The following is a 26,493-nucleotide window of genomic DNA, read 5'->3' as shown; positions in this document are numbered from 1 at the left end:
TTTGCAATGGCCAACCATGTGTTTACTAACTTTTATGATGAAGATAGTTTGTGGAACCTCGCCACTGTATGTTCCTTGACTCCTATAAGATGTTAACAATCATCAGCACAATTTTAAATATATTTGATAAGATGACCGTAGAGGGTGAAATCAACAAAGAAGCAAACAATACAAATATTTCAACATTGTACAAGTAAATGTTTATGAAAACTATTTGAACCAAACTTCATTTTGAACTTAAACGAAATGAAGAGATACTAAAATCTTCGAACAGCCTGTGGGAAGCTTGAAATTTTGAATCTTAAGGTGGCAGGGACATGATTGCGAAATGATTCTGCACTCTTATACCTCTATTGAATAGATAATGTTTCCCCAGCATCCTCAAGTATTGCCTCATGTCATCCATACCTGAAAATAGTAATCGCAAATACTCAAGTCTGATCCCTGATTCAACTAATATAAGCATTTTAGATATACTTAGCAGTTAGAGAATAAAAGGTTTTAAGAATATGAAAACTGAAAATGATGAAATAACAGAAGATATAGAAAACAAAATGATTCTCATCACCAAGAAGAAGAAGCAGTCTTGGTAAAGTTAAGAGTTCAAATTAAACAAAGAAAGAGCCTCAATTTTTTTACGCCGGAAATGGGATCGCAAATATATAGAAAGTAAAACTCTATTATGCTATTTACGTAGGAAGCAAGGAATGATCCATATATACCTGCAGTGCACCGGCATTTTAGAAATAGAGATGAGGAATGTGAGCTATTATGGGCCAGTCCTCTCCGCTTTCCTTCAGACATCGCATCTGTAACTTAGGATGACAATCTTGAATATACAATACCTCCAGACGGCTAAGGCCAAGGCTTGTTGGAAGACGCATCAACTTGTAACACCCAAAAATGCGTAATTCACGGAGCAAGGGAAGGTCTCCAAAACACTCAGGCAAGGATTTTATGTTTATAAGATTAACTAATGCTAACTTCTTCAAGGCAGTCATAAATCGTAAACCTTCCACCTCTTCACAGCTGTCAATCGTCAAATCCTCAAGACAGGGTAAACATTCCAAACCTGGGCACACCTTCAACTTAGGATTCCTGCTCATTCTTAACAACTTGAGTGATGGCAACCCTTGCAGCGAAAAGTGAGGACAATCCTCAATGTCAAGTGTGGAAAGGCACGGAAACTGGTTTTCTCCATCCTCACTTGATAACCTTATTAAGCTTGGAAGACTTCGGAGTGATAGATATTCTAGAGCCATGAAACCTACATCGTTATCGTAGCACTCCTCCTGTACGTATTTTACATATTTTGCCTTGGTTATCTCTAGCCTCTTCAGCGAACGCAGATTCCTCAACACGGGAAGTTTTATACAGTTTGTGCAACACCACAACTCCAGAGAAGTTAAATTTTTTAAGAAAGGAGTAGACATCCATGGTGGGAAACGGACACCTTGGTACCCTTCCACTCTCAAACTCTGAAGTGTCTCGGTACAAGGTTCAAGGGCTTCAAGAACCTCCTCATCATTTCCTTCTAGTTCCCCCTCTCTAACAATGCTCCATCTCAACATCAAGTTATTCAGTTTCTTACTTGACATATTGCTTTCTTTAGCATCAGTGATATTTTTCACTCTCTCCAGATGTTTGATCTCAAGATCTCTTTTAAGCTTGAGTAGTCCCAGTTCTGCTAAAAGGAACCCCTTTTGCTCTCCAACAAAGTACATGGATAAACTTCTTAGAGAATTTAACTTTCCTATATAAGGTGCCAATCTTGATAGTGACCTGCAGACTTTAAGAGACAGTTGTTGGAGGGCTTTTAAGCGTACCAAACTGTCAGGCAACTTTTGGAGCCTCTGACAGTAATCTAATTTCAATATCTTTAAATTCAGTAACTTACATAGTGATGGGGAAAACAACACCAAACAATATACCAGAGAATGCAGCGGATATAATTTCCCCTAACTTGCAAGAATCTATGAGGAGCAATAATCAAAGAGCAGCAATAATAAACCACCAAAAGCACAAATAAAGGCACCAAGATTTTTAACGTGGAAAACCCCTCAAATCAAGGGTAAAAACCACGAGTCGTCCAGACCAAAGAAATAGCTTCACTATGATCAACAAGAGTACAAAAGAGTCTTAATCAATAGCACAAATTAGTGCCAACACCCAACCAAATAACAAAGCAACAAAGCTTTCAAATAGAGAAGAACAAGAGAGGAAAACCTCTACAAATCACTGCTGCAGTGCGAAATTAATATCTCCCAACTCAGACCTCGTATCAAAGATCCGACCGGTCAGAATGAAGAGCAATGAGTTCCGAACCTGCTGTAAAAATTTCAGCCCGATCCAACGGTGAACGAATCCGCAGCGCCGAATTTACTGCGACAGCTCTATGAAAAACGTGAACAGAATTTTCCCTCTACCTCTCCCTCTATGTGTTAGGGCTTTCAGTGTATTCTTACTCTATTGTTCTGCCTCTCTCTTTATTTTATAGCCTCCTCTCCACTAGGTTTAAGTGAGACATGGGCTTCTCAAATTTTGGGCCTTTTCTCCACATAGGAAGGGAGCCCAATACCCAACAAATCTCCCCCTCACAACTATGTGGAGATAACCGCCAAACCGGCGATCTCACAACAAACTTCAAACTTTCCTCTTGGCAATGCTTTAGTCATCATATCAGCACCATTATCATCTGTATGAACCTTTTTCAACTCCAACAACTTAGCATCCAAAGCATCACGTATCCAATGATACCTCACATCAATATGTTTGGATCTAGAATGAAAAGTTGGATTCTTACCAAGATGGATAGCACTTTGGCTATCAACAAACAATGAATAGTTATCTTGCCTAAAACCAAGCTCCTGCAAGAATTTCTTCAACCATAACACCTCCTTGCATGCTTCAGTAATAGCAATGAACTCTGCTTCTGTAGTAGACAACGCTACACACCTTTGTAGTCTTGATTGCCAAGCCACAGCTCCCCCTGCAAACTTTATCAAATAGCCCGAAGTGGACTTTCTGGAATCAATATCCCCAGCCAAATCTGAGTCTGAGTAACCCATCAAAGTAGGTTTATCACCTCCAAAACAAAGCTTCATATCAACTGTACCATGAAGATACCTCAAAATCCATTTCACAGCATTCCAATGCTCTCTACCTGGGTTTGACAAAAATCGACTAACTGTACCAACAGCATGTGCAATATCTGGTCTTGTACACACCATCGCATACATCAAACTGCCCACCGCAGATGCATAAGGAACTCTACTCATATTGGTCTTCTCAACTTCATTTGAAGGACTCTGTTTAACACTCAGTTTAAAATGAGTAGCAAGAGGAGTACTCACAGCTTTAGCATTTTCCATCTGGAATCTCTGCAACACCTTCCTAATGTATTGCTCTTGTGATAGATAAATCTTCTTTTCTCTCCTATCACGTGAGATATGTATGCCAAGAATCCTTTTAGCAGCTCCCAAGTCTTTCATGGCAAAAGACTCGCCAAGTGTCTTCTTTAACCTGTCAATTTTGGAAATATCTTTTCCAACAATAAGCATGTCATCAACATATAATAACAGGATAATAAAGTCATCATTAGAAAAACTTTTAACAAAGACACAATGATCAGAAGTAGTCTTCATGTAACCCTGCTCACACATAAAAGACTCAAACTTCTTATACCACTGCCTTGGAGCCTGCTTCAAACCGTATAGACTCTTCCTTAGTCTACACACATATTCTTCCTTGCCTTTAACAAGAAAACCATCAGGTTGCTTCATGTATATCTCTTCCTCCAAATTACCATGAAGGAAAGCTGTCTTCACATCCATCTGCTCAACCTCCAAATCAAGAGTAGCAGCTAAACTTAGCACAGTTCTGATGGATGACATTTTCACCACAGGTGAGAAAATCTCATTGAAATCAACACCCTTTTTCTGTCTGAAACCTTTCACCACTAATCTGGCCTTGTACCTTGGAAGTGTAGAATTTGAATCTTGTTTCACCCTGAAAATCCACCTAGTTTCCAATGCCCTTTTGCCCTTAGGCAATTTCACCAAGTCGTAAGTGTGATTATCATGCAAAGATTTCATCTCATCTTGCATTGCATCCAGCCACTGTTTCTTCTCTTCACTATCCAAAGCCTCTTCAAAACACTCAGGTTCTCCACCGTCAGTCAAGGTTATGTACTCATCACAGGAATACCTTGTAGAAGGTTGTTTTTGTCTATTAGACCTCCTGAGTTGGACTTGAGGTGATTCAGGTATATCACCAAGATCGTCATCATCATCATGTTCCTCTTGAGCATCATCAATTGGAACCTCTACTCCACTTCCAAACTGTTGATCATCAACATCACCATGTTGCTCATTGTCTTGAGCTTCCGTTTCAACATTCTCCAAATTGTGAGTGGGCAACCTCATCGGATTACCATCAGTGAGATTACTGTCTTTCTCGGGTGTGGTCTTCTTCACCTTATCAATGTCTTCAATGGTCTGATCTTCCATGAATTGTACATCACGGCTTCTAACAAGCTTCTTCTCAACAGGATCATAAAACCTGTAGCCAAATTCATCCTCACCATAGCCAATAAAGATACATTGCCTTGTCTTTTTATCTAACTTGGATCTTTCATCCTTAGGAACATGAACAAATGCCCTGCAACCAAAGACACGCAAATGATCATAGCTAACATTTTTACCAAACCAAATTTTGTCTGGCACCTCAGTATTCAAAGCAACTGCAGGACTGAGATTAATAACATGCACAGTTGCATGCAATGCCTCTCCCCAAAAGTGCTTAGGCAACTTTGCTTCCGAAAGCATACATGTAACCCTTTCAACCAAGGTCCTGTTCATCCTCTCCGCTAGACCATTCAACTGAGGAGTTTTAGGAGGAGTCTTCTCGTGTCTAATATCATGCTGCCTGCAATAAACATCAAAAGGTCCACGGTACTCACCACCATTATCACTACGGATGCATTTCAGCTTCTTGCCTGATTGCCTCTCAACCATAGCATGAAATTCCTTGAATTTTTCAAGTACTTGACCTTTCCGCTGAAGAGCATAGACCCATAGCTTCCTGGAACAATCATCAATAAAAGTAACAAAGTAAAGTGCACCACTAAATGACTTTACCTTTAATGGGCCACAAACATCAGAATGCACCAATTCAAGCAATTCTGACTTCCTTGAGGGTGGATGCTTCTTAAAAGATACTCTGGTTTGTTTACCAGCCATGCAATGAGAACATTTCTTCAATTCTGCATTTCTCAATCCCATAAGCACATCCTTTTTAGCTAAGCAGTTAAGCCCTTTCTCACTTATATGACCAAGCCTCCGGTGCCACAAAGATGCCTCCATATACATAGCATTCACACTGTCTTTAGCAACCAAAGCTTTAGTCCAGTACAATTTAGATTGTTTCTCCCCTCTAGCCATAACCAAGTTACCTTTAGTGAGCTTCCATTTACTAGAACCAAAGTGATTGTCATAACCACAATCATCAAGCAACTGCACAGAGATTAAATTAAAACGGACATCCGGAGCATGTTTAACTCCTTTAAGCAACAACTGCACTCCCATGTTGGTTTGCAGGCAAACATCACCAACACCAATCACTTTAGACTCACCATCATTACCCATCTTCAACACTCCAAAATCACCAGAAGTGTAAGATGTGAAGAACTCCTTCCTAGGTGTAACATGCAGTGTAGCACCACTATCAATAATCCACATGCTCTCATCAAATACAAGATTAACGGACTCAAAGTCACGAAGAAGAACAAGATCACCATCTGTAGCAGTAGTGACACGATCATCATCATCATGATCATTCTCTCTCTGTGTGCCCTTCTTGTCTTTGTTCTCCTTTTTCCACTTAAAACAGTATTTCTGAATGTGCCCAGTTTTATGACAAAAATGGCACTTTAAATTCTTGTATCTTGACTTGGACTTGCTCCTACTCTTCTCTCTACCACCTTTATGTTCCTTTTTCTGACTTCTCCCCCTAGCTTCTGTAACAAGCATCTCAGACTGAGATGAAGAACCATGTGCCTTCCTTCTCATCTCTTCATTAAGAGCACCGCTCTTTGCCATCTGAAAAGAAACAACACCATTCGAGACAGAGTTTGTAATTGAAATCCGAAATACCTCCCAAGACTCTGGTAGAGTATTAAGCAACCATAATCCCATAACTTCGTCATCAAACTTTATGCTCATTCCTGACAATTGATCTAGGAGCCCTTGAAACTCATTTAAGTGATCAGAAATAGAAGAATTCTCCATGTACCTCAAATTCATCAAGCAATTTAACAAATACAATTTATTATTGCCCGACTTAGAAGCATACAAAGACTCAATCTTCTCCCACAAAGCTCTGGCATGTGTCTCATTAGCAATATGATTATAAACATTATCTTCAACATATTGCCGAATAAAACCACATACCTGTTGGTGCTCAAAGTCCCATTCTTCTTCAGACATAGAATCTGGCTTCTGTGTAGCAAAGACCGGAAGATGCAATTTCTTGACAAATAATAAATCTTTCATCTTGCCCTTCCACAAATGATAATTTGTACCATTCAAAGTAATCATCTTTGCATTTGCCTCCATCATTCAAGCAAGTAAATATAGCCCAACCAAGAGCTCTGATACCACTCTGATGGGGAAAACAACACCAAACAATATACCAGAGAATGCAGCGGATATAATTTCCCCTAACTTGCAAGAATCTATGAGGAGCAATAATCAAAGAGCAGCAATAATAAACCACCAAAAGCACAAATAAAGGCACCAAGATTTTTAACGTGGAAAACCCCTCAAATCAAGGGTAAAAACCACGAGTCGTCCAGACCAAAGAAATAGCTTCACTATGATCAACAAGAGTACAAAAGAGTCTTAATCAATAGCACAAATTAGTGCCAACACCCAACCAAATAACAAAGCAACAAAGCTTTCAAATAGAGAAGAACAAGAGAGGAAAACCTCTACAAATCACTGCTGCAGTGCGAAATTAATATCTCCCAACTCAGACCTCGTATCAAAGATCCGACCGGTCAGAATGAAGAGCAATGAGTTCCGAACCTGCTGTAAAAATTTCAGCCCGATCCAACGGTGAACGAATCCGCAGCGCCGAATTTACTGCGACAGCTCTATGAAAAACGTGAACAGAATTTTCCCTCTACCTCTCCCTCTATGTGTTAGGGCTTTCAGTGTATTCTTACTCTATTGTTCTGCCTCTCTCTTTATTTTATAGCCTCCTCTCCACTAGGTTTAAGTGAGACATGGGCTTCTCAAATTTTGGGCCTTTTCTCCACATAGGAAGGGAGCCCAATACCCAACACATAGTGATTCTGGAAGAGTTTTGAAATCACTACAAGAAAGATTCAAGTATTTTAGATGTTTCAAATCAACGATGGAAGCCGACAATTCTTCCCGTAGACTTACGTGAAGCAGCCGTAAAGAATAACATTTTAACACGTCAGAAGAAAGTTCCTTAGTTGCTTTGCTCTTTATATAAGTCCTCAAAGATTTTACTTGATGCAATTGGGTTGAATGGAGCCACCACCGATAATCCGAGAGATGCTGGATTCTTTTTCTTTCAAATAAAACAGGTGCATAATCCTCGTCTGTAATGCAACAAACCTCTTCATCAGCAACAAATTGTGCAAGATCATGAACAAGATCATGCATCTTGAAACTTGTAACTTTTCCAAATTCATCTACCTCTATATCCTGAAAAAGTGATCTCCTATATAATTCATTCCACACATCATCACCAACATCTTCGGCATCTAACCTTCCATCTGATGAAATGAATCCATTAGCCATCCAAAGTTCAATTAAATATTGCTTCCCTATGAGTTCATCTTTGGGAAATATTGCACAATAAGCAAAGCATTGTCTGAGTTCAATTGGTAAGTTCAGATAACTTAGTCTAAGGACAGGCATTATGGACTTTTCATTCGGTGATAACGTCAAAAGGTTACTTTGCAAAATATTAATCCACTTATTCTTATTTCTGTGAGAGCGTAGAAGACCTCCAAGTGCCTTTGCTGCGAGAGGCACTCCTCCGCACTTCCTTACTATCTTCCTTCCTATCATTACAAGCTCCTCTTGTTCTATCTCGTCTGCTCCAAAGGCTTGGTGTTTAAACAATTCCCAGCAATAATATACGGATAGCTCTGGTAACATATGAGGATGTTTTATTGTTCCCATGATTTCTGCAACATTTGAGAAGCGAGTGGTGACCAAAACAGAAGAACCCTTTTCCCCACAGTCCAGTATAGATCTCAGCACCTGCCAATTCTCCTTCCAATTCTGCTTCATAACATCCCACACGTCATCCAAAACAAGCAAATATCTTTTTCCTGTAAGCAGCTTTCTAAGTCTTCTTTGCGTTGCCTCCAGACCCAAGTCCTTGCGGACGTCCTCAGATGCGGCTTCGATGATAGCTTTTAATATTCTCTCGAGACCGAAATCTTCAGAAACACCTACCCAAATTTTTAACTGAAAATCTTTGAGATCATTGTGATTGAAGATGAGTTTTGCCAGTGTTGTTTTTCCAAGACCGCCTTGACCCACGATCGGATAGACGGGTAAATTCTCAGGACGAGAGGCAGCACCTGCCAAAAACTCTACAATTTTTTTTATATCTTGCTCTCTTCCGTAGACCTTTGGTTCAGTGATAAATGAGAAGGTTTGGCGCCACTCAGGGACTCCACGGGTTTCCTCTTGAATCGTGGAAGTCAAATGAAATAAAGATTCATGGGATGAAAATGTTGGGCTTTTTATATATATTTTTTTCATATAGTTTGGTTTATAGTCATTGAGAGATTGTGGTTCTATATGGTTATATGATATTAGTCTTACACATATAAGACCTTAGACACCACTTTGACACCAAAATCTTAAGTCAATGTTGTTATGGGTCTTTATTCTTATATAGTGTTTAACTTTGTCTTTTCTATCAATGTGGGACTTTGACTCACACTTGGACTATTCCCAACAGAAAAGAGGCTAAGGAAGAGCGTAGTACCATTTCTGATATACAACACTTGACTTTTTCACTTTCTTCTTCTTCCAGCCGCATTTGTTCATAAGCAAACTCGTCCAAAATATCATCAAGCTCGTAAGCTGCATCTTTCAGCTTTCCCACCCAATCCTTTATAGCTCTGTCTGAGAATTGCTTCTCTTCCGCATCTTCAAGCGTAGCCTTGATTGCAGTGAACATGCTCTCAAGTTTTTCCTTTTCTCGTCTGAAACATAGAAATGGTTTAAGCTCTGCTACAGCTGGAGAGGCCAAACTTCCAAGCACACTCTTGAGTACAGCCTCAGCCATCTTGGAGGTTCTTTCTGAGACACAGGATAAAAATGTATGAGAAATTGCATGCTTCAGAAATGGCAGCAACGATAAGTTGTGGGATCTTGCGAAGGTTTGGAAGTCAACAACAACTACCTTATGCGAAATGTATTTTTGGTAATTTTAATATGCAGTCACTTTTGGTTTGATTAATCAACATGCATAACGATCATGCACATGGTCCACCACACCCCACACAGCTCTTAATTGGAATAATTTACTTGCATCAGGTGACGTGCCCGCACATTAATGAATGGAACGTGGTTCGTGATCTTCAGGGTCAATGACTTCTTTCAATTATTGCTACTTTGTAATTTCCTGCAAGCAACAATTGGTTTGAAGAAAAAACAAACAATTCCAGGTGATCATAATTTATTATGTTGTTATCATATGTCTATTTAACCATCTAATCCTAGAAGGTATAGGGAGTAAGTTGCGGAGTATAAAATCGCTCCTTACAGTTATCCAAGGTACTTAAAAGTAAATACTAAAGCTCACTACAATGCCTACAATACCTACAGCCCAAAAGCAATAAGAGATAGCCAGTATTCGAAATAAAACCTTAAGGGCAATACAATACACGGGCCTTCGCCCTAAAGAAAAACCCAAAGAGACATGAAGTGTAGCACGGGTAGACTGTGCAGCGAAACCATCCTTCTCTGTTGAGTACCTCTCTCGCATTTGCTCCCATCAATAAATTGATGATCATCGCAATGGTAGAAGAACAACAAGGCAATCAAACAAGCAAAAGGGTAAGCTAGAGCCTAAAAGATTTTATCATGCAATCAGATATATTTTCACAGTCCAATATACATACATCATCCAAGCATGTTATGACCTCCCAATCAATACACTAAGACTCGACTCGACTCATCCGGATACATATAATCTGGTCGGATTCAACGGATGCTCGCACTTGTGGTGATACTTCTGCTCACCCCTGAACTACTCACCCCGAGCTATTTGTTACAAGTGTTACAATGAATCAATTCCCTCACACACAATGTTAACCCTTAATGAATTTCAGGCCTCCTCCTACTCTCACCACATGAGTCAGTCCGCTCTAAGTGAGACTAACTGACTCCTTAGAGCGTCAGGATGCAATCCTTACCTTGAATCCTTATCAAATTATATAGATGAGGCACCACCATGGACACCCACTAACAGGGGCCATAGAATTACGTCCCGACTACTGAAGTACGACCTTGAAATCCCACCTAGAGATTTCAAGGAATTACGCACTGACCACAGACCAATCATGTTCAATCAATCAAGTAATGTTTACCATACACAATATCTAATGCCAACCTTTACAACCCATTCTCATTCATAACCAAATGTTGAATCCATACTAACTCATTCTTCCCAAACAGTGAATATATATTTGTATTTCATATCAATACCATGTCTCCTTGATACCAACCATCTCATTTAAATCACATGCCAAGTTAATACCAAACCCATCATCCACAATCCATGAATCACATCATTCATGCATAATCATTTATCACATGCTTTTAATATAACAATTAGATTCAAGCCAGTAATAAACATTCAAGATTAGAGAAACAACCAAACTACAGCGATCTTGCGATAAAAACAGCTCTCACTACAGAGCTCTGATTCAAGATCGGACCGATCAAAGTCAAAAGCTATGTGTTAAGGATCAGTTGTTAAAATATCAGCTCGATCCAACGAACGAAGTAGTAACTTTCATTTTACGAAAAGTGTGCAGTGCTGTCAACAACACAAATTCAGTGACCTTGCGATAAAAACTTCTCTCACTACAGAGCTCCGATTAAAGATCCGACTAGTCAAAGTCAAGAATTATGTGTTAAGGATCAGCTGTTAAAATTTCAGCTCGATCCAACGGTTAACGTAGTAGAAATCTTCATTTTTTGAAAAGTGTGTAGTGTAGAAAAAAAGTAGCGTCACATCAATCAAACATACTTGCACATCATACATTTTTATTTGACCAACAACCTCATTCAAGCATCACAACCATACAACAGACCAAAAATCGGCAAAATAACTTTAAAAAATAAACCCTAGCTTCCCTTGCCTGGAAAGAGCTAGTCAAAACGACCCGACCCTTAAGCGAATGAGCAAGACAACTCCAAAAGCATATTTAAGAGAGCTGAAAATCTCAATACAGAGGAAGCACGAGATTATTACGAGGAACCTTAACGGCAAGCACGAAGATTAAACTAAAAAGGAGAGTATGTATCGAAAGTAACTTACGTGAGTGAAAGAAATGGGTTGAAGTCAGTTGAACTTGGATGAACCCAAATCTAGCAGAGGAACATTACTGTTCTAAGAGAAAGGAGGCTATTTTTCTAAAAGTGAGAAGAATGAAAGTGTTTCAGTTTCTTTAGGGACTTTGTTTCTTATGGACCAGCCCTAGACCCAACTTATTTAGAGCAGTCCTTTAAAATAAAGATAGTAAAGTAAGTGAGTTTTACTGTACATATACCCATTTGGAGTGAAGATGCAACAAAACGTTTGTGTTTTCAATTCCATTTTATATAAAAATGTATAAACTATTTGGTTTCATGTAAATTGAATGTCCAGCGAACACTCATGTAAAAACAGACGGCATCAGTTTTGTAAGGCCACTGCAAGGATTAACCAAAACATTTTTTCCAAAGCCCTACTACGACCATCCAAATACTTAAGGTTAGGCGACCGTTATAACTGTTTCAAATCAATAATTTATGGCGACAGTACACATAAATTTCCATGCTTTCCATCATTAAATGGTTAGGACTAAAAACATTTATCTGAAGGAAATATTACTAGTTCTTGTCTGCGTGTAGGAAAACTGAAAAAAAAAAAAAAACTGCTTCATAAGACATCAACATCTTTAATTATTCAGAGATCAATCTAAAAATTAATTTTTTAAAATTTAATTAACTAATGTTAATGATACTCAAGAACTTAAAGATTAATTCATAATTTATAATGGAAACTATTTTAATTACAAATTTAAAGATAATTATATCTTTTTAAAATTAATTTAATTATTAATTATTTTTAATTTATAAATTAATATTTAAATTGGTCATCATAATAATTAATTATTTTTTATTATTAAATTTAATTATTATCGAAGGGTTTTGTTTATAGTGATGTTTTTTTATTAGGAGTAGTAATTTGAGTTTAACAAAAAATAATTACTTAAATAATAAAATTAAAAAAAGAAGTTAAAAATTTGTGTAATTTTTTTTCTTTATTAAGAATAGTGGAAACTATTTTTTTATTGTAAACAATTAATTTATTGAAATAATTATTTAAATTGATAAAATAAGGAGATAATTATTTTAATTTTAAAGACAGTTAAATTTAAATTATCAATCATTTAAAATGTAAAAATGGTAATGTAACTATTTTAATTTAAAATAACAGTAGTTTAAAAGATAAATCGAAAAAAAAAATGTATAGATAAATTATAGAAATCGCTTTTTATTTCTTGAGTTTTCCTAAGTTGAAATACAAATAAAACAAAAGATGCCTGGCAAATCGCTATAATAGTGAAAAACACATCGTCTTCAAATTATACAAACACAGGTCCTCAACTCTGAAAGTGCACAGCAAATACTATAAACAAAAATTTCGACACCCGCATCTTAAAGGTAAAATAAACATAAAATAAAATGAACTCTTATACCTATAAAGAAAAAAAAAAGGAAAGTAAAGAATACTGAATCTAGTGTGAAATAGATGTAAATATTTATCAAATATCATTGACCTGCTATCAATCTTCAAACCATATGAAGTAAAACTACTCTGTTTGTTGTATTTATGAGGAACAGGACAACAATACATATCTGCAATGCAGGCACACCAATCATAATATTTGGCGTGTATAAACATGGGGAATGTGAGCTATTATGGGCCAATCCTCTCCGTTTTCCTTCTCACATCGCATCTCTAACTCAGGATCACAATCTTTAATACACAATACCTCCAAACGGCTAAGGCTAAGGTTTGTTGGAAGACGCATCAACGAGTAACACCCAATAATGTGTAATTCACGGAGCAAGGGAAGGTCTTCAAAGCGTAATTCTTGGAGCAAGGATACCTTTGGAACATTAATTAATGCTAACTTCTTCAAGCCAGTCATATGTTGTAAACCTTCCACCTCTCCACATCTCATAATAATCAAATCCTCAAGACAGGGTAGACATTCCAAACCTGGGCACACCTTCAACTTAGGATTCCTGCTCATTCTTAACCACTTGAGTGACGGCAACCCTTGCAGTGAAAAGTGAGGACAATCCTCAATGTCAAGTGTGGAAAGGCACGGAAACTGGTTTTCTCCATCCTCACTTGATAACCTTATTAGACTCGGAAGATTTCGGAGTGTTAGATATTCTAGACCCATGAAACCTACATCGTTATCGTAGCACTCCTCTTGCACGTATTTTACATATTTTGCCTCGGTTATCTGTAGCCTCTTCAGCGAAGGCAGATTCCTCAACACAGGAAGTTTTATACAGTTTGTGCAAGACCACAGTTCCAGAGAAGTTAAATTCTTGAAAAAAGGACTAGACATCCATTGTGGGAAACTAACACCTTGATACCCTTCCACTCTCAAACTCTGAAGTGTCTCGGTACAAGGTTCAAGGGCTTCAAGAACCTCCTTATCATTTCCTTCTAGTTCCCCTTCTCTAACTGTCCTCCATCTCAACATCAAGTTATTCAGTTGCTTACTTGACATATTGCTTTCTTTGGCATCATTTATATTTTTCACTCTCTCTAGATGTTTGATCTCAAGATCTCTTTTAAGCTTGAGTAGTCCCAGTTCTGATAGAAGAAACCCCTTTTGCTCTCCAACAAAGTACATGGATAAACTTCTTAGAGAATTTACCTTTCCTATATAAGGTGGCAATGTTGATAGGGACCTGCAGACTTTAAGAGACAGTTGTTGGAGGGCTTTTAAGCGTACCAAACCGTCAGGCAACTTTTGGAGGCTCTGACAGTAATCTAATTTCAATATCTTTAAATTCAGTAATTTACACAGAGATTCTGGAAGAGTTTTGAAACGACCGCGAGAAAGATTTAAGTAAGTTAGATATTTCAAATTACCAATGGAAGAGGATAATTCTTCAAGTAGATTTACGTGAAGCAGCCTTAAAGAATAACATTTCAAGACATCAGAAGAAAGTTCCTTACTTCGTGTTCTCTTTAGATATGTCCTCAATGATGTTAGTTGATCCAACTGGGCTGAATAAAGATTCCACCGATGGTCTGACAGATGGTGGATTCTTTTTCTTTCAAATAAAACAGGTGCACAATCCTCGTCTGTAATGCAACAAATCTCTTCATCAGCAACAAATTGTGCAAGATCATGAACAAGATCGTGCATCTTGAAACTTGTAACTTTTCCAAATTGATCTGTCTCTATATCCTGAAAAAGTGATCTCCTATATAATTCACTCCACACTTCATCACCAACATCCTCAGCATCTAACCTTCCATCAGATGAAATGAATCCATTAGCAATCCAAAGTTCAATTAAATATTGTTTCTTTATGAGTTCATCTTTGAGAAATATTGCACAATAAGCAAAACACTGTCTGAGTTGAACTGGTAAGTTCAGATAACTTAGTCTAAGGACAGGCATTATGGACTTTTCATTGGATGATAACATTAAAAGGTTACTTTCCATAATATTGAGCCACTTATCCTTGTTTCTGTGGAAGCGTAAAAGACCTCCAACTGCCTTTGCCGCCAGAGGCACTCCTCCGCACTTCTTTACTATCTTTCTTCCTATAACCACAAGCTCCTCCAGTTCTACCTCGTCTGCTCCAAAGGCTTGATGTTTAAATAGTTCCCAGCAATAATACTCGGATAGCTCTGATAATCTATGAGGATGTTTTATTGTTCCCATGATTTCTGCAACATTTGAAAAGCGAGTCGTGACCAAAACTGAAGCACCCTTCTCCCCACAGTCCAGTACAGATCTCAACATCTGCCAATTCTCCTCCCAATTCTGATTCATAACATCCCACACGTCGTCCAAAACAAGCAAGTATCTTTTTCCTGAAAGCAGCTTTCTAAGTGTTCTTTGCATTGGCTCCAGACCAGAATTCTTGCAGACCTCCTCAGATGCAGCTTCGATGATAGCTTTTAATATTCTCTCCAGACCAAAATCTTCAGAAACACATACCCAAATTTTTAACTGAAAATCTTTGAGATCCCTGTGATTGTAGATGAGTTTTGCCAGGGTTGTTTTTCCAAGTCCACCTTGACCCACGATCGGATAGACTGGTAAATTCTCAGCCCGAGAAGCAGCACCTGCCAAAAACTCTACAATTGTTTTTATATCTTCCTCTCTTCCGTAGACTTTTGGTTCATTGACAAGTGAGAAGGTTTGACGCCACTCAGAAACTCCACGGGTTTCCTCTTGGATCATCGAAGTCAAACGAAGCTGGTCCCTTTCGGTAGCAATTCGATCTAATCTCTCACTTAGTATCTTCATTCTTTTTGCAATCTTGTAACGGAAATAGATATGCTTGGGATGAAAAGAGCATAAGGAAGAGCTTCGTACCATTTCCGAGACACAACATCTGACATCTTCTTCTTCTTCTTCCAGCAGCAATTGTTCATAGACACACTCGTCTAAGATATCATCAAGCTCGTAAGCTGCATCTTTCAGCTTTCCCACCCAATCTTTTATAGCTTTGTCTGAGAATTGTTTCTCCTCAGCATATTCAAGAGTAGCCTTGATTGCAGTGAACATGCTCTCAAGCTTTTCCTTTTCTCCTCTAAAAGCCAGAAATGACCCCAGCTCTGTTGCAGCCAGAGAGGTCAAACTTCCAAGCACACCTTTGAGTACAGCCTCAGCCATCTTGCAGGTTCTGAGTCACAGGATGAAAAAGCTAGAGATTGTATGCTTCAGAAATGGCAATGCATTGATAAGTTTTGGGATTTTGCAAAGGTTTGGAAGTCAACGACTACCCTCTAAAAAAATGTATTTTTGGTATTTTTAATGTGCACACTTCTGGTTTGATTAATTAACATTCATAACGATCATGCACAGGGTCCACCACATCGCATACTCTGCTTTGAATAATTTTCTTCCATACGTGCCAGCAAATTAATGAATGGAACATGGTTCGTGATAGTTGAGGTTTAATGACTTGTTTCCATTATTGCTACTTAGAAATTTCCTGCGAGCATCAATTGGGTTGAAGAAAAAATAAACAATTCCGGCTCAGGTGATCATAGTTTACGTTATTATCTTATCATATATTCTCTATTAAACCAGCCAAACTGTATAAGGTATAAGATAAACCGTATATATGCCCATTTAGAATGAAGATGAAATAAAACTTTCACATATTCAACTCCATTTCATATGAGAACTATAAAAATATATAGACTACATGGCTTCATATTGAATGTGCAGTGAAAACTGATGTAAAGACAGATGGCATCAGTTTTGTAACGCCACTACAAGCATTGACTAATACATTCTTCCAAACTCTACTACCATTTCAAATACTTAAGGTTTGGCAACAGTTGTAACTGTTTCAAGCTCAACAGTTTATGGCGACAGTGCATATATAATTTTTTAGACTTTCAATCCATGAATTGTTAGAACTCAAATTTTATCTAAACGATTACTAGTTTTTGCCGTCATATATGAAAAGAAAAAGTGAAACTTATATTTTATAACACATAAATTTCAGGTAGCGTCTTGGCTTCATCAGGTTATAACTGAGTTCTAACTTAGAGATAAAACATTTGTCGGTGTACAGATAATATAAACAAAAGACAAAGATGAGAAACTAAATAACAATCTGGCCTTGCAGTGATAATAACTACACTATGTTTTAAAACATGAGTAATGCATTAACACCATTACAATGAATGTTAGTTTCTGAAAGTATTAACTAAGAAAAATTATCAAACTGAACGATGAATAAATTTTGGTCAAATACAGGATGTTAGTATGTGAAAGTATTAACTATGGAAAAGATATGAGAGTGAATGATGAATAAATTTTGATTAAATACAGGCGAGACAAAAATGGAGAAGAATTTTTTTTAATATTATTATAAGATAATACTCTACCATCAGAGCAAATTCACACTAACAAATAACCCAGGATTACAAAAACAATTATGCATAGATTTCCAATCCCCTTTACTCATGGTGTATTTGTAAATGAAAAGATTTAAACTAAACTTTACGTTTTTTAATGTCTTGTCATCAGAAGTAATTTATTTTATTTAAATATGTAATACTTAAGAAACTTATTAAAATTTAAAACCCATCCTTGATATATCTCCTCGATATTTAAGACTTGTTCTTAGGAATTTAAACTTGCTTTTTGAGGTTTCTTTGTGATTATATTTTTAATCTAATACTCAAAATCGTAATATTTGTTCAAATGATAATCATGTCATGATCAACTCACTTTAATATATATATCGTGGTCATTCTCACCATATTTATTGTCATTATCTTCTTCTTGAGATTCTTGTTCAAAAACATGTCTTAGCCAGTAAAATTCAAGATTTTGTTTCATTGTCCATTCTTCCTTAAATGTGACAGAATGGTAAAGTGGATCTCCTTGAACCGATGCTCCTCCAAACCATCTAGTTTTCCTTTTCTTTTCCTTTGATCTTCTTGCTAAAGGGGAATGATTTTATAGCATTGTTTATAATTTTGCTTCTTTAGATATTCAACAACTTTCAACACACTTTTATAATCATTTTGTTGATATTGGAATAGCAAATTGAAAAGAACTAATTTTCATGATGTTCTTTTGCATTGCCTCAACAAAGTTCTTGTTAGGAATTCAAATATGAGTTTAAGTCCAACATTGACCATAAATAAGAAAGTAGAACACTATATAAGGATAAATACCCCTAAACCTATTGTCTTAAGGTTTTGGGTTGAGAGAGGTATCAATGTTTTATGTTGTTGGGCTCATGTCTCATTGGTGTTTGTTCTCCCCCGTGAAACCTCCTCTGTATCAGAACCGATGTTAAAATCGGCTCAGACGAGTGCAGTTGAGTTGACTGAACCACGTAAATTTGTTTTTTATCCTTATGTAGTGCTTTACTTTCTCATTTATAGCCAATGTGAGACTTAGACTCACACTTGGATAACCTAATAGTTTTTTTGTTGAAAATCATAATTATTTTCCTTCAATTTCGTGTTGAGTTGCTTGCGCTCTATCTTTGTATATGTTCAGGAGGATAATGAGAACCTCTTATGACATGATATTCAAGTATGTCAACTTCCCTTCCCTAGTGACAATGAATTACTTTGGTATTAATTGAATAATTAATAAATTTATAATATTTGTTTGTGTTGTTAAATTTATAAAAGAAAAATGGGATTTCAAACACTGACGTTATGAAGAAAATGAAGAAGATTGTATTAATCATTGTTATTACATGGAAGGACTTTAAGATATTTTTTATTAGGGAGTATGTATTTAACAAACATGAAGATGAGACTCCATGTATGTATTTAACACACATGATGTTTTGTTATATTTGTCTTCTTCGCATTATAATTAGAGTTGTAAATTTAGTCCACTTCTTCTTACTTTACCCGACTCACATGGGACAAAAACCCTAGAGGAACACAATGTCCACAAAATAATAATAGTGCAGATAAGAGAATGAATGAGAGGGTTCTCGAGGAAGGAAAGAGTTTTTAATTAATTAAAATTAATCTTTTTCTCAACTTTATAAGTTTTAATGAAATGATTATTGTCGATCAAAATATATCCGATATATTGTTAATCTTTTCCACAGCTTTACAAATTTTAATGAAATGATCATCATCAATTAGTATATATCAAAAATATTGTTCGTTTCATCACGTTTTTGTCTTTGAAAAAATATTTAAAAGGTGAAAAGAGAAAAAGATATTTAAACCATCTTAAATTTCAATTTATGTGAGACTATTCAATATAATAGGAACATAAACTACCAAATATTTTTGTGATGTACAAAAGATGTTCATTTTAGAAGTCTGTTGACTCGGTCTTCCACTAAAGCAATTGATTTGGTTCTGAAAACAAATAGGGTTGCCCCTCATATAATTGAAATTATGCAGTTTATAATGTCCAACCATGTTTTTTTACGAACTTTTATGACCAAGGTTTTTTCTAGAACCTCCATCAATGTGTTAGCATTTAAACATCGCCATGTTGTACTCATGAGCCAATAATTATCTATCGTATTTAGACTTAAATACCTTTTTGGTCCTCATTCTCGTAGTGTTTGTTGGGGATGGTCCTCATTTTGATAAAATGTTTAAAATGGTTCTCATTTTCACCGAATGTTTAAAATGGTTCTTATTTTCGCAATTCGTGTTTTATTTGGTCCTTTTCTGTAAAGTTGTTTAAATTATTAACGGAGTATTGTACAAGTGACACAATTTGTATTAGGTATTAGGGTGTGTTACGTGTACTATACATGTGTGGTAATTAGATATTTATGGATAAATAAGTGAGCTAGGGTTTTGGTAAGGAATGTTTGGGCAGTTGGTGAGTTTTGACAATCTTGTTCTTCCATTCCCAATTGGTGTTGCTGCAATCTTCTTCTTCCTGCAATCCCATTATATAGGTATGTTATTACAGTCCCAATCTTCTTCCTTTATCTCTGGTTGTAATCGTTGGAGGTAATCGTATTGTATCACTTCGTGCACTGTTGGTGGTTCAACGAGAAATGAATTAACCCTGATTTGTAGCTGCGGAGAGATGACAACTTTGAGGATGGCAAGAACTCCAAAGAATATTGGTAGAAAATTTTGGGTACAATCTGTTTTTATTTTTGTGTTAATAATAAATTGGTTTTAATTTTTGATTTATTGATTTATAGAGTGGTGGTTCCAATGATGTGGGCTGCAACTTTTTCAAATGGCAGTGTTGATGAAAAGGATGACACAAATGAGGCAGATTAATGATTTGGAAAAGTCACCGAGGGTTGCTAAGAAGAGGCTGCAATCAATTACAAATATAATGGGGACCATTACACCAACACCGACAACCAACAAACAAACCAACTAAAATAATACCCCACTGAACCCCATCTACAGACACAAACTACACAAAATCATGGAAGTAATTTAGAAAACATGCAGAACATCACAACAATCGAAAGAAAAACAAACCCCAAAATAGAATTACGAAAACCCTAACCCCACGAGCAAACACAACCCAGAAAATCCTAAACCCGCCTACCTCGTTGATGATGATTAACGGGAAAACTGAAATGAAGAGCGCAACTGCAATCCAATGATGAAATAGTAAATATTAGCCGCTTCCTCTACAAATCCGAGCTCAAGAAAGATAAAGATGAAGAAATTTTCCTAATTGCAAAATTTCCCCTAAATTTAAAATTTAACATTAATTAACCATACACGTAACACACCCTAATACAAACTGTGCCACATGTACAATACTCCATTAATGATTTAAACGGTGTTATAGAAAAGAACCAAATAAAACACGAATTGTGGAAATGAAGACCATTTTAAACATTCTCTAAAAATGAGAACCATTTTAAATATTGTGTCAAAATGAGAACCATCTGCAACAAACACTACGAAAATGAGGACCAAAAAAGTATTTAAGCCTTGTATTTATCATACACTAAAGAATTTCTCTTAAACCGAATCAAATGACTTTACTGTATGTCCCTGGCTCTTTACGATGTTGACAAACATCAAACACAATTTTAAATATATTTGATGAGATGACCAGGAAATAGAATGAATGAAGTAGTAAATCATGCAAATACACTTTTTACTATATTGATAAAAGACCTTAAGAGGTAAAATCAACAAAGAAGCATAGAATAGAAATATATTTCACCATTGTATAATGACATGTTTGCTAAAACTATTTAAACTAAACTTCATTTTGATCTAACATGAAGAAAAGAGACATTAAAATCTTCTAACAGCATGCGGGAAGCTTGAAATTTTGGATTTGAAGGTGGCAGGGACATGATTGTGACCACAAATTAGTATACAACTATCAGTTTAAGAATAAAAAAAGTTGTGTACTAATATATAAGATGGAAATCTGCAATCTGCATAAAATGAAATATGGAGCATACGAGGAGATTTTTAAATTGAGTAGTTAACCCGCTATGTAATGGGAATGAAAGAGAGGAGAAATCCTAAAATTTGGCGACAACAGCAAAATTTATCAGATAGAAAAGAATTATTTTCATAGTTAAAAGAAAGTCCTTTTGACATACCCTCCTCAAAGAATGTATTACAATGATGAATTGAACATTACGAAGAACAAAGAAACGATATTATTGATTATTGTTGGGCTCATATAAAAATAACATGTCTTGAAAAATTTCACATCGCCAAGAATAACCAAGAGGTTAGTGTTAGTATAATGAGCTCTAAGTCTATGATATTCTTTGCCTGAATCAAATACATTTTAAGCTTGTATTTGGCTTTTCTTATACTACTTGGAGTCAAAGAGCAAGGGCATGGGAGAGTAGTCTATGTGTTATACAAATTTTCATCTGGTGTTATTCTCTGGTGATGATGATTTTTCTCTGATTTTGGGATTTTTATGTTATATTCTTCATTCAGTAACAGAGGTCAAGTAGGTCGGATCGCAGTAGTGATAAGCACAACCTAGACTTATATAAACATAGGGAAAACAAAACAGCAGAACAAATATCTTATACAATGTGTTCTTGTTTGTATGTGATGTTTTTTCTAATCGAAATAGCTTTTCTGGTTTCATTTTAGGCTTTAATATTCGCCTTTGCTTATTCACTAAGAATTTGCTTCTTTTTTATGTCTTGGGAAATGGTCCTGCAATAGGATGCATAACATACCTGCAGCAGTACACAGGAAGTTTAGACATGGAGACGGGGAATGTGAGCTATTATTGGCCAGTCCTCTCCAATTTCCTTCTCACATCGCTTCTTCAACTCGGAATTGCAAAATACAATTCTCAATTCATTGAGACTGCTAAGGCTTAGGCTTGTGGGAAGACGCAACAACTTGCGACAACCGACAATGTGTAATTCACGAAGCAAAGGAAGGTCTCCAAAGCAGTCAGGCAAGAATTGTATGTTTGGAAGATCTCTTAATGTTAACTTCTTCAAGGCAGTCATATGTTGTAAACCTTCCACCTCCTCGCCGCATCTCTCAATCGTCAAATCCTCAAGACAGGTTAACAATTGCAAACCTGCCCCCACTTTCAACTTAGTACAATTGTACATTTCTAATTTCTTGAGAGAGTGCAACCCTTGCAGCGACTCATCCTCTACCAAGAAGTTTGGACACTCGTCGATTTCAAGAATGGAAAGGCGTGGAAACAGGTTTTTTCCATTTTCACGTGATAGCCTTGTGATAGGTTATATATTTTATATTTTTCACATATATAAGACCTTAGACATCATTTTAACCCTAAAACCACCTTAAGGTAATCTTTATTTTTATATAGTGTTCAACTTTTCTTTTTTGGTTATTTTTCATATAATTTTGGTTTATGGTCATGGTTATAGACATGGTTATGGCATGGTCATTGAGAGATTGCGGTTCTATATGGTTATATGACATTAGTCTTACACATATAAGACCTTAGACACCACTTCAACCCTAAAACCTTAAAGCAATGTTGTTATGGGTCTTTATTCTTATATAGTGTTCAACTTTGTCTTTTCTATCCAATGTGGGACTTTTTGACTCACACTTGGACTATTCCTAACACCTTGTAAGGCGCCGAAGCCAGCAAAGTAACAGATGTTCCAGAGCCATGAAAGTTACACCACCATTGTAGCACTCCTCGTCCACGTATTTTACATATTTTGCCCCAACTATGTCTAGCCTCTTTAGTAAAGGTAGTTTCCCCAACTCAGAAAGTTTTACACAGTTTTCGCAGAACAACAGCTCTAGATAAGTTAAATACCTGAAAGAAGGGGTAGACATCCATTGTGGGAAACGGGAACCTTGGTACCCTTCCACCCTCAAACACCGAAGTGTGTCGGTATTAGGTTGAAGGGCTTCAAGAACCTCCTCATCATTTCCTACAAATTTCTCCTCTCTGAATCTATCCCATGTCAAAGTCAGTTTATTCAGCTCCTTACTTGGCATATTGGTTTCTTTGGCATCGTTTACACTTTTCACTTTCTCCAGATGTTTGATCTCAAGGCTCCCTTTAAGTTTTAATGGTCCCAGTTCTTCCAGAAGAAACCCTCTTCCTTTCCCAACTAAGTACATGGTTAAACTCCTTAAAGAAGTTAACTTCCTCATGTGAGGTGCCAAGCGTGACAGCGACACACATCCTTTAAGAGACAGCTGTTGCAGGACTTTTAAGCGTACCAAACTGTCAGGTAACTTTTGGAGATTATAACAATAATCTAATTTTAATATTTGCAAATTCAGTAATTTACTGAGGGATTCTGGAAGAGTTTTGAAACCACCATGAGAAAGATTCAAGTATCTTAAATGTTTCAGATCACCAATTGAAGATGATAATTCTTTAACTAGACTTACTTGAAGCAACCGTAAAGAATAACATTTCAATAAGTCAGAAGAAAGTTCGTCAGTTGTTCTGCTTTTTACATAAGTCTTCAATGATTTTAGTTGATGCAACTGGGTTGAATGTAGATTCCACTGATGGTCTGACAGATGGTGGATCCTTCTTCTTTCAAATAAAACAGGTGCAACATAGTCATCTTTAATGCAACAAACCTCTTCATCAGCAACAAATTGTGCAAGATCATGAACAAGATCGTGCATCTTGAAACTTGTAACTTTTCCAAATTGATCTGTCTCTATATCCTGAAAAAGTGATCTCCTATATAATTCATTCCACACTTCATCACCAACATCCTCAGCATCTAACCTTCCATCAGATGAAATGAATCCATTAGCAATCCAAAGTTCAATTAAATACTGTTTCTTTATGAGATCATCTTTGAGAAATATTGCGCAATAAGCAAAACATTGCCTGAGTTGAACTGGTAAGTTCACATAACTTAGTCTAAGGACAGGCATTACGGACTTTTCATTGGATGATAACATTAAGATGTTACTTTCCATAATATTGAGCCACTTATCCTTATTTCTGTGAAAGCGTAGAAGACCTCCAACTGCCTTTGCTGCCAGAGGCACTCCTCCGCACTTCTTTACTATCTTTCTTCCTATAACCACAAGCTCATCTGGTTCTGCCTCGTCTGCTCCAAAGGCTTGGTGTTTAAATAATTCCCAGCAATAATACTCGGATAGCTCTGATAATCTATGAGGATGTTTAACTGTTCCCATGATTTCCGCAACATTCCAAAAACGAGTGGTGACCAAAACAGAACCACCCTTTTCTCCACAGTCCAGTACAGATCTCAACATATGCCAATTCTCCTCCCAATTGTGTCTCGTAACATCCCACACATCATCCAAAACAAGCAAATATTTTTTTCTGGGAAGCAGATTTCTAACTTTTCTTTGCAATGACTCCAGATCCAAATCCTTGCACTCCTCAGATGCGGCATGCAAGATAGCTTTTAACATTCTCTCCAAACCGAAATCTTCAGAAACACATATCCAAATTTTTAACTGAAAATCTATGAGATCCTTGTGATTGAAGATGAGTTTTGGTAGTGTTGTTTTTCCAATTCCGCCTTGACCCACGATCGGATAGACAGGTAAATTCTCAGCACGAGAAGCAGCACCTGCCAAAAACTCTACAATTTTTCTTATATCTTTCTCTCTTCCGTAGACTCTTGGTTCAGTGACAAGTGAGATGGTTTGGCGCCACTCAGGGACTCCACGGGTTTCCACTTCAACCGTCGAAGTCAAACGAAGCTGGTCTTTTTCTCTAGCAATTCGATCTAATCTCTCACTTACACTTTTCATTCTTCGAACAATATTGTGACGGAAATAAAGATTCGTTGGATGAAGAGAGGATAAGGAAGAGCATAGTACCATTTCGGATTCACAACACTTGACTTCTTCTTCATCTTTTTGTTCCAACCACAATTGTTTATAAACAAACTCATCCAAGATGTCATCAAGCTCGTATGCTGCATCTTTCAGCTTTCCAACCCAATCCTTTATGGCTTTGTCTGAGAATTGCTTCTCTTCAGCGTCTTCAAGAGTAGCCTTGATTGCAGTGAACATGCTCTCAAGCTTTTCTTTTTCTCCACTGAAAGCCAGAAATGATCCCAGCTCTGTTGCAACCAGAGAGGTCAAACTTCCGAGCACAGCTTTGAGTACAGCCTCTGCCATTTTGAAGGTTCTTTCTAAGTCACGGGATAAAAATGCAAAATGCGAGAGATTGTATGTTTCAGAAATGGCAATGCAATGATAAGTTTTGGGATTTTGCAAAGGTTTGGAAGTCAACAACTGCCCTCTGAAGACTGTATTTTTGGTATTTTCAATGTGCAGTCACTTCTAGTTTGATTAATGAACATGCATAACGATCATGCATTTGATCCAGCATACCTCACACTCTCTATAATTGGATTAATTTACTCGCATCAGGGTCATGCCAGAAAATTAATTAATGGAACCTGACTCAAGTTGCATGTCACTCAACCAATCATGCTCAATTTCCACTCTTGGTACTTTAAAATTTCATGCAAGCAACAATTGGTTTCAAGAAAAAACAAACAATACCAACCCACTTTTAACAGTACATGATACGCCAAATGCCCAACAAATAAATAAATCATTTCAATTTTATTATATTTATTAATTATTTGTTGTTTTTAATCAACTCAATCAACCATATGAGTGTAGTTTATCACCTAAGGACAGTTTGGTGGGTAGGATATAACATGATAACTATTTTATCTGTTATATTTTGTTATTGGTTGCACCAGATCTTATTATCTTTTCACCGAATTTATATATATATATTATAACGGTAATTAAAATATTAAAAGTAAATTTTTATTCTTATTTGAATTTGAATTATTATATTGACTTTGCAAAACTTACGTTATTTATTTATAATGTTAAGAAAAAAAAATAAAATTTTATAATTTTTTTAACATCAATTTTTATCAGAATATGTATCATAAATTTTTATATCTTATGTATTTATATTTATAATTATTTAAAAACATAAACTTAAATTATGTTATTTATTAGCTAAATAATAATTATTTAAATGCT

General features: G+C 36.4%; 2 protein-coding genes across 2 annotated transcripts; both read right to left on the bottom strand.

Annotated features, from left to right (window-relative positions):
- On the bottom strand, positions 1–9,464 carry LOC114174572 (putative disease resistance protein RGA4). Its single transcript, XM_028059407.1, has 4 exons — positions 9,072–9,464; positions 7,339–8,845; positions 723–1,896; positions 1–408 (listed from the first exon to the last, which is right to left on the bottom strand). Exons 1-3 carry the CDS (start codon positions 9,340–9,342, stop codon positions 741–743), a joined length of 2,934 nt encoding a protein of 977 aa, XP_027915208.1. The 5' UTR covers positions 9,343–9,464; the 3' UTR covers positions 1–408; positions 723–740.
- Positions 9,465–13,086: 3,622 nt separating this feature from the next.
- On the bottom strand, positions 13,087–25,780 carry LOC114173979 (disease resistance protein RGA2-like). Its single transcript, XM_028058692.1, has 2 exons — positions 24,070–25,780; positions 13,087–14,683 (listed from the first exon to the last, which is right to left on the bottom strand). The coding sequence occupies exons 1-2, from the start codon at positions 25,600–25,602 to the stop codon at positions 13,211–13,213; spliced, it is 3,006 nt and encodes a 1,001-aa protein (XP_027914493.1). The 5' UTR covers positions 25,603–25,780; the 3' UTR covers positions 13,087–13,210.
- Between the last annotated feature and the right edge of the window lie 713 nt (positions 25,781–26,493).

The sequence above is a fragment of the Vigna unguiculata genome, chromosome 2 (genome assembly GCF_004118075.2).
Source record: "Vigna unguiculata cultivar IT97K-499-35 chromosome 2, ASM411807v1, whole genome shotgun sequence".
Classification (NCBI taxonomy): Eukaryota; Viridiplantae; Streptophyta; class Magnoliopsida; order Fabales; family Fabaceae; genus Vigna; species Vigna unguiculata.
The sequence above is the reverse complement of the archived record's forward strand: the minus strand, read 5'-3'. Positions and strand labels throughout refer to the sequence as shown.

Coding starts and splice junctions, on each gene's coding strand:
- LOC114174572 (XM_028059407.1), bottom strand. CDS start 9,342: ATGGCTGAGGCTGTACTCAAGAGTGTGCTTGGAAGTTTGGCCTCTCCA. Junction 8,846..9,071: donor GCGGCTGGAAGAAGAAGAAA/GTGAAAAAGTCA, acceptor ATAACCATATAG/AACCACAATCTCTCAATGAC. Junction 1,897..7,338: donor CCAGAATCACTATGTGTTGG/GTATTGGGCTCC, acceptor CCCATCACTATG/TAAGTTACTGAATTTAAAGA.
- LOC114173979 (XM_028058692.1), bottom strand. CDS start 25,602: ATGGCAGAGGCTGTACTCAAAGCTGTGCTCGGAAGTTTGACCTCTCTG. Junction 14,684..24,069: donor AATTTGTTGCTGATGAAGAG/GTTTGTTGCATT, acceptor GCTGATGAAGAG/ATTTGTTGCATTACAGACGA.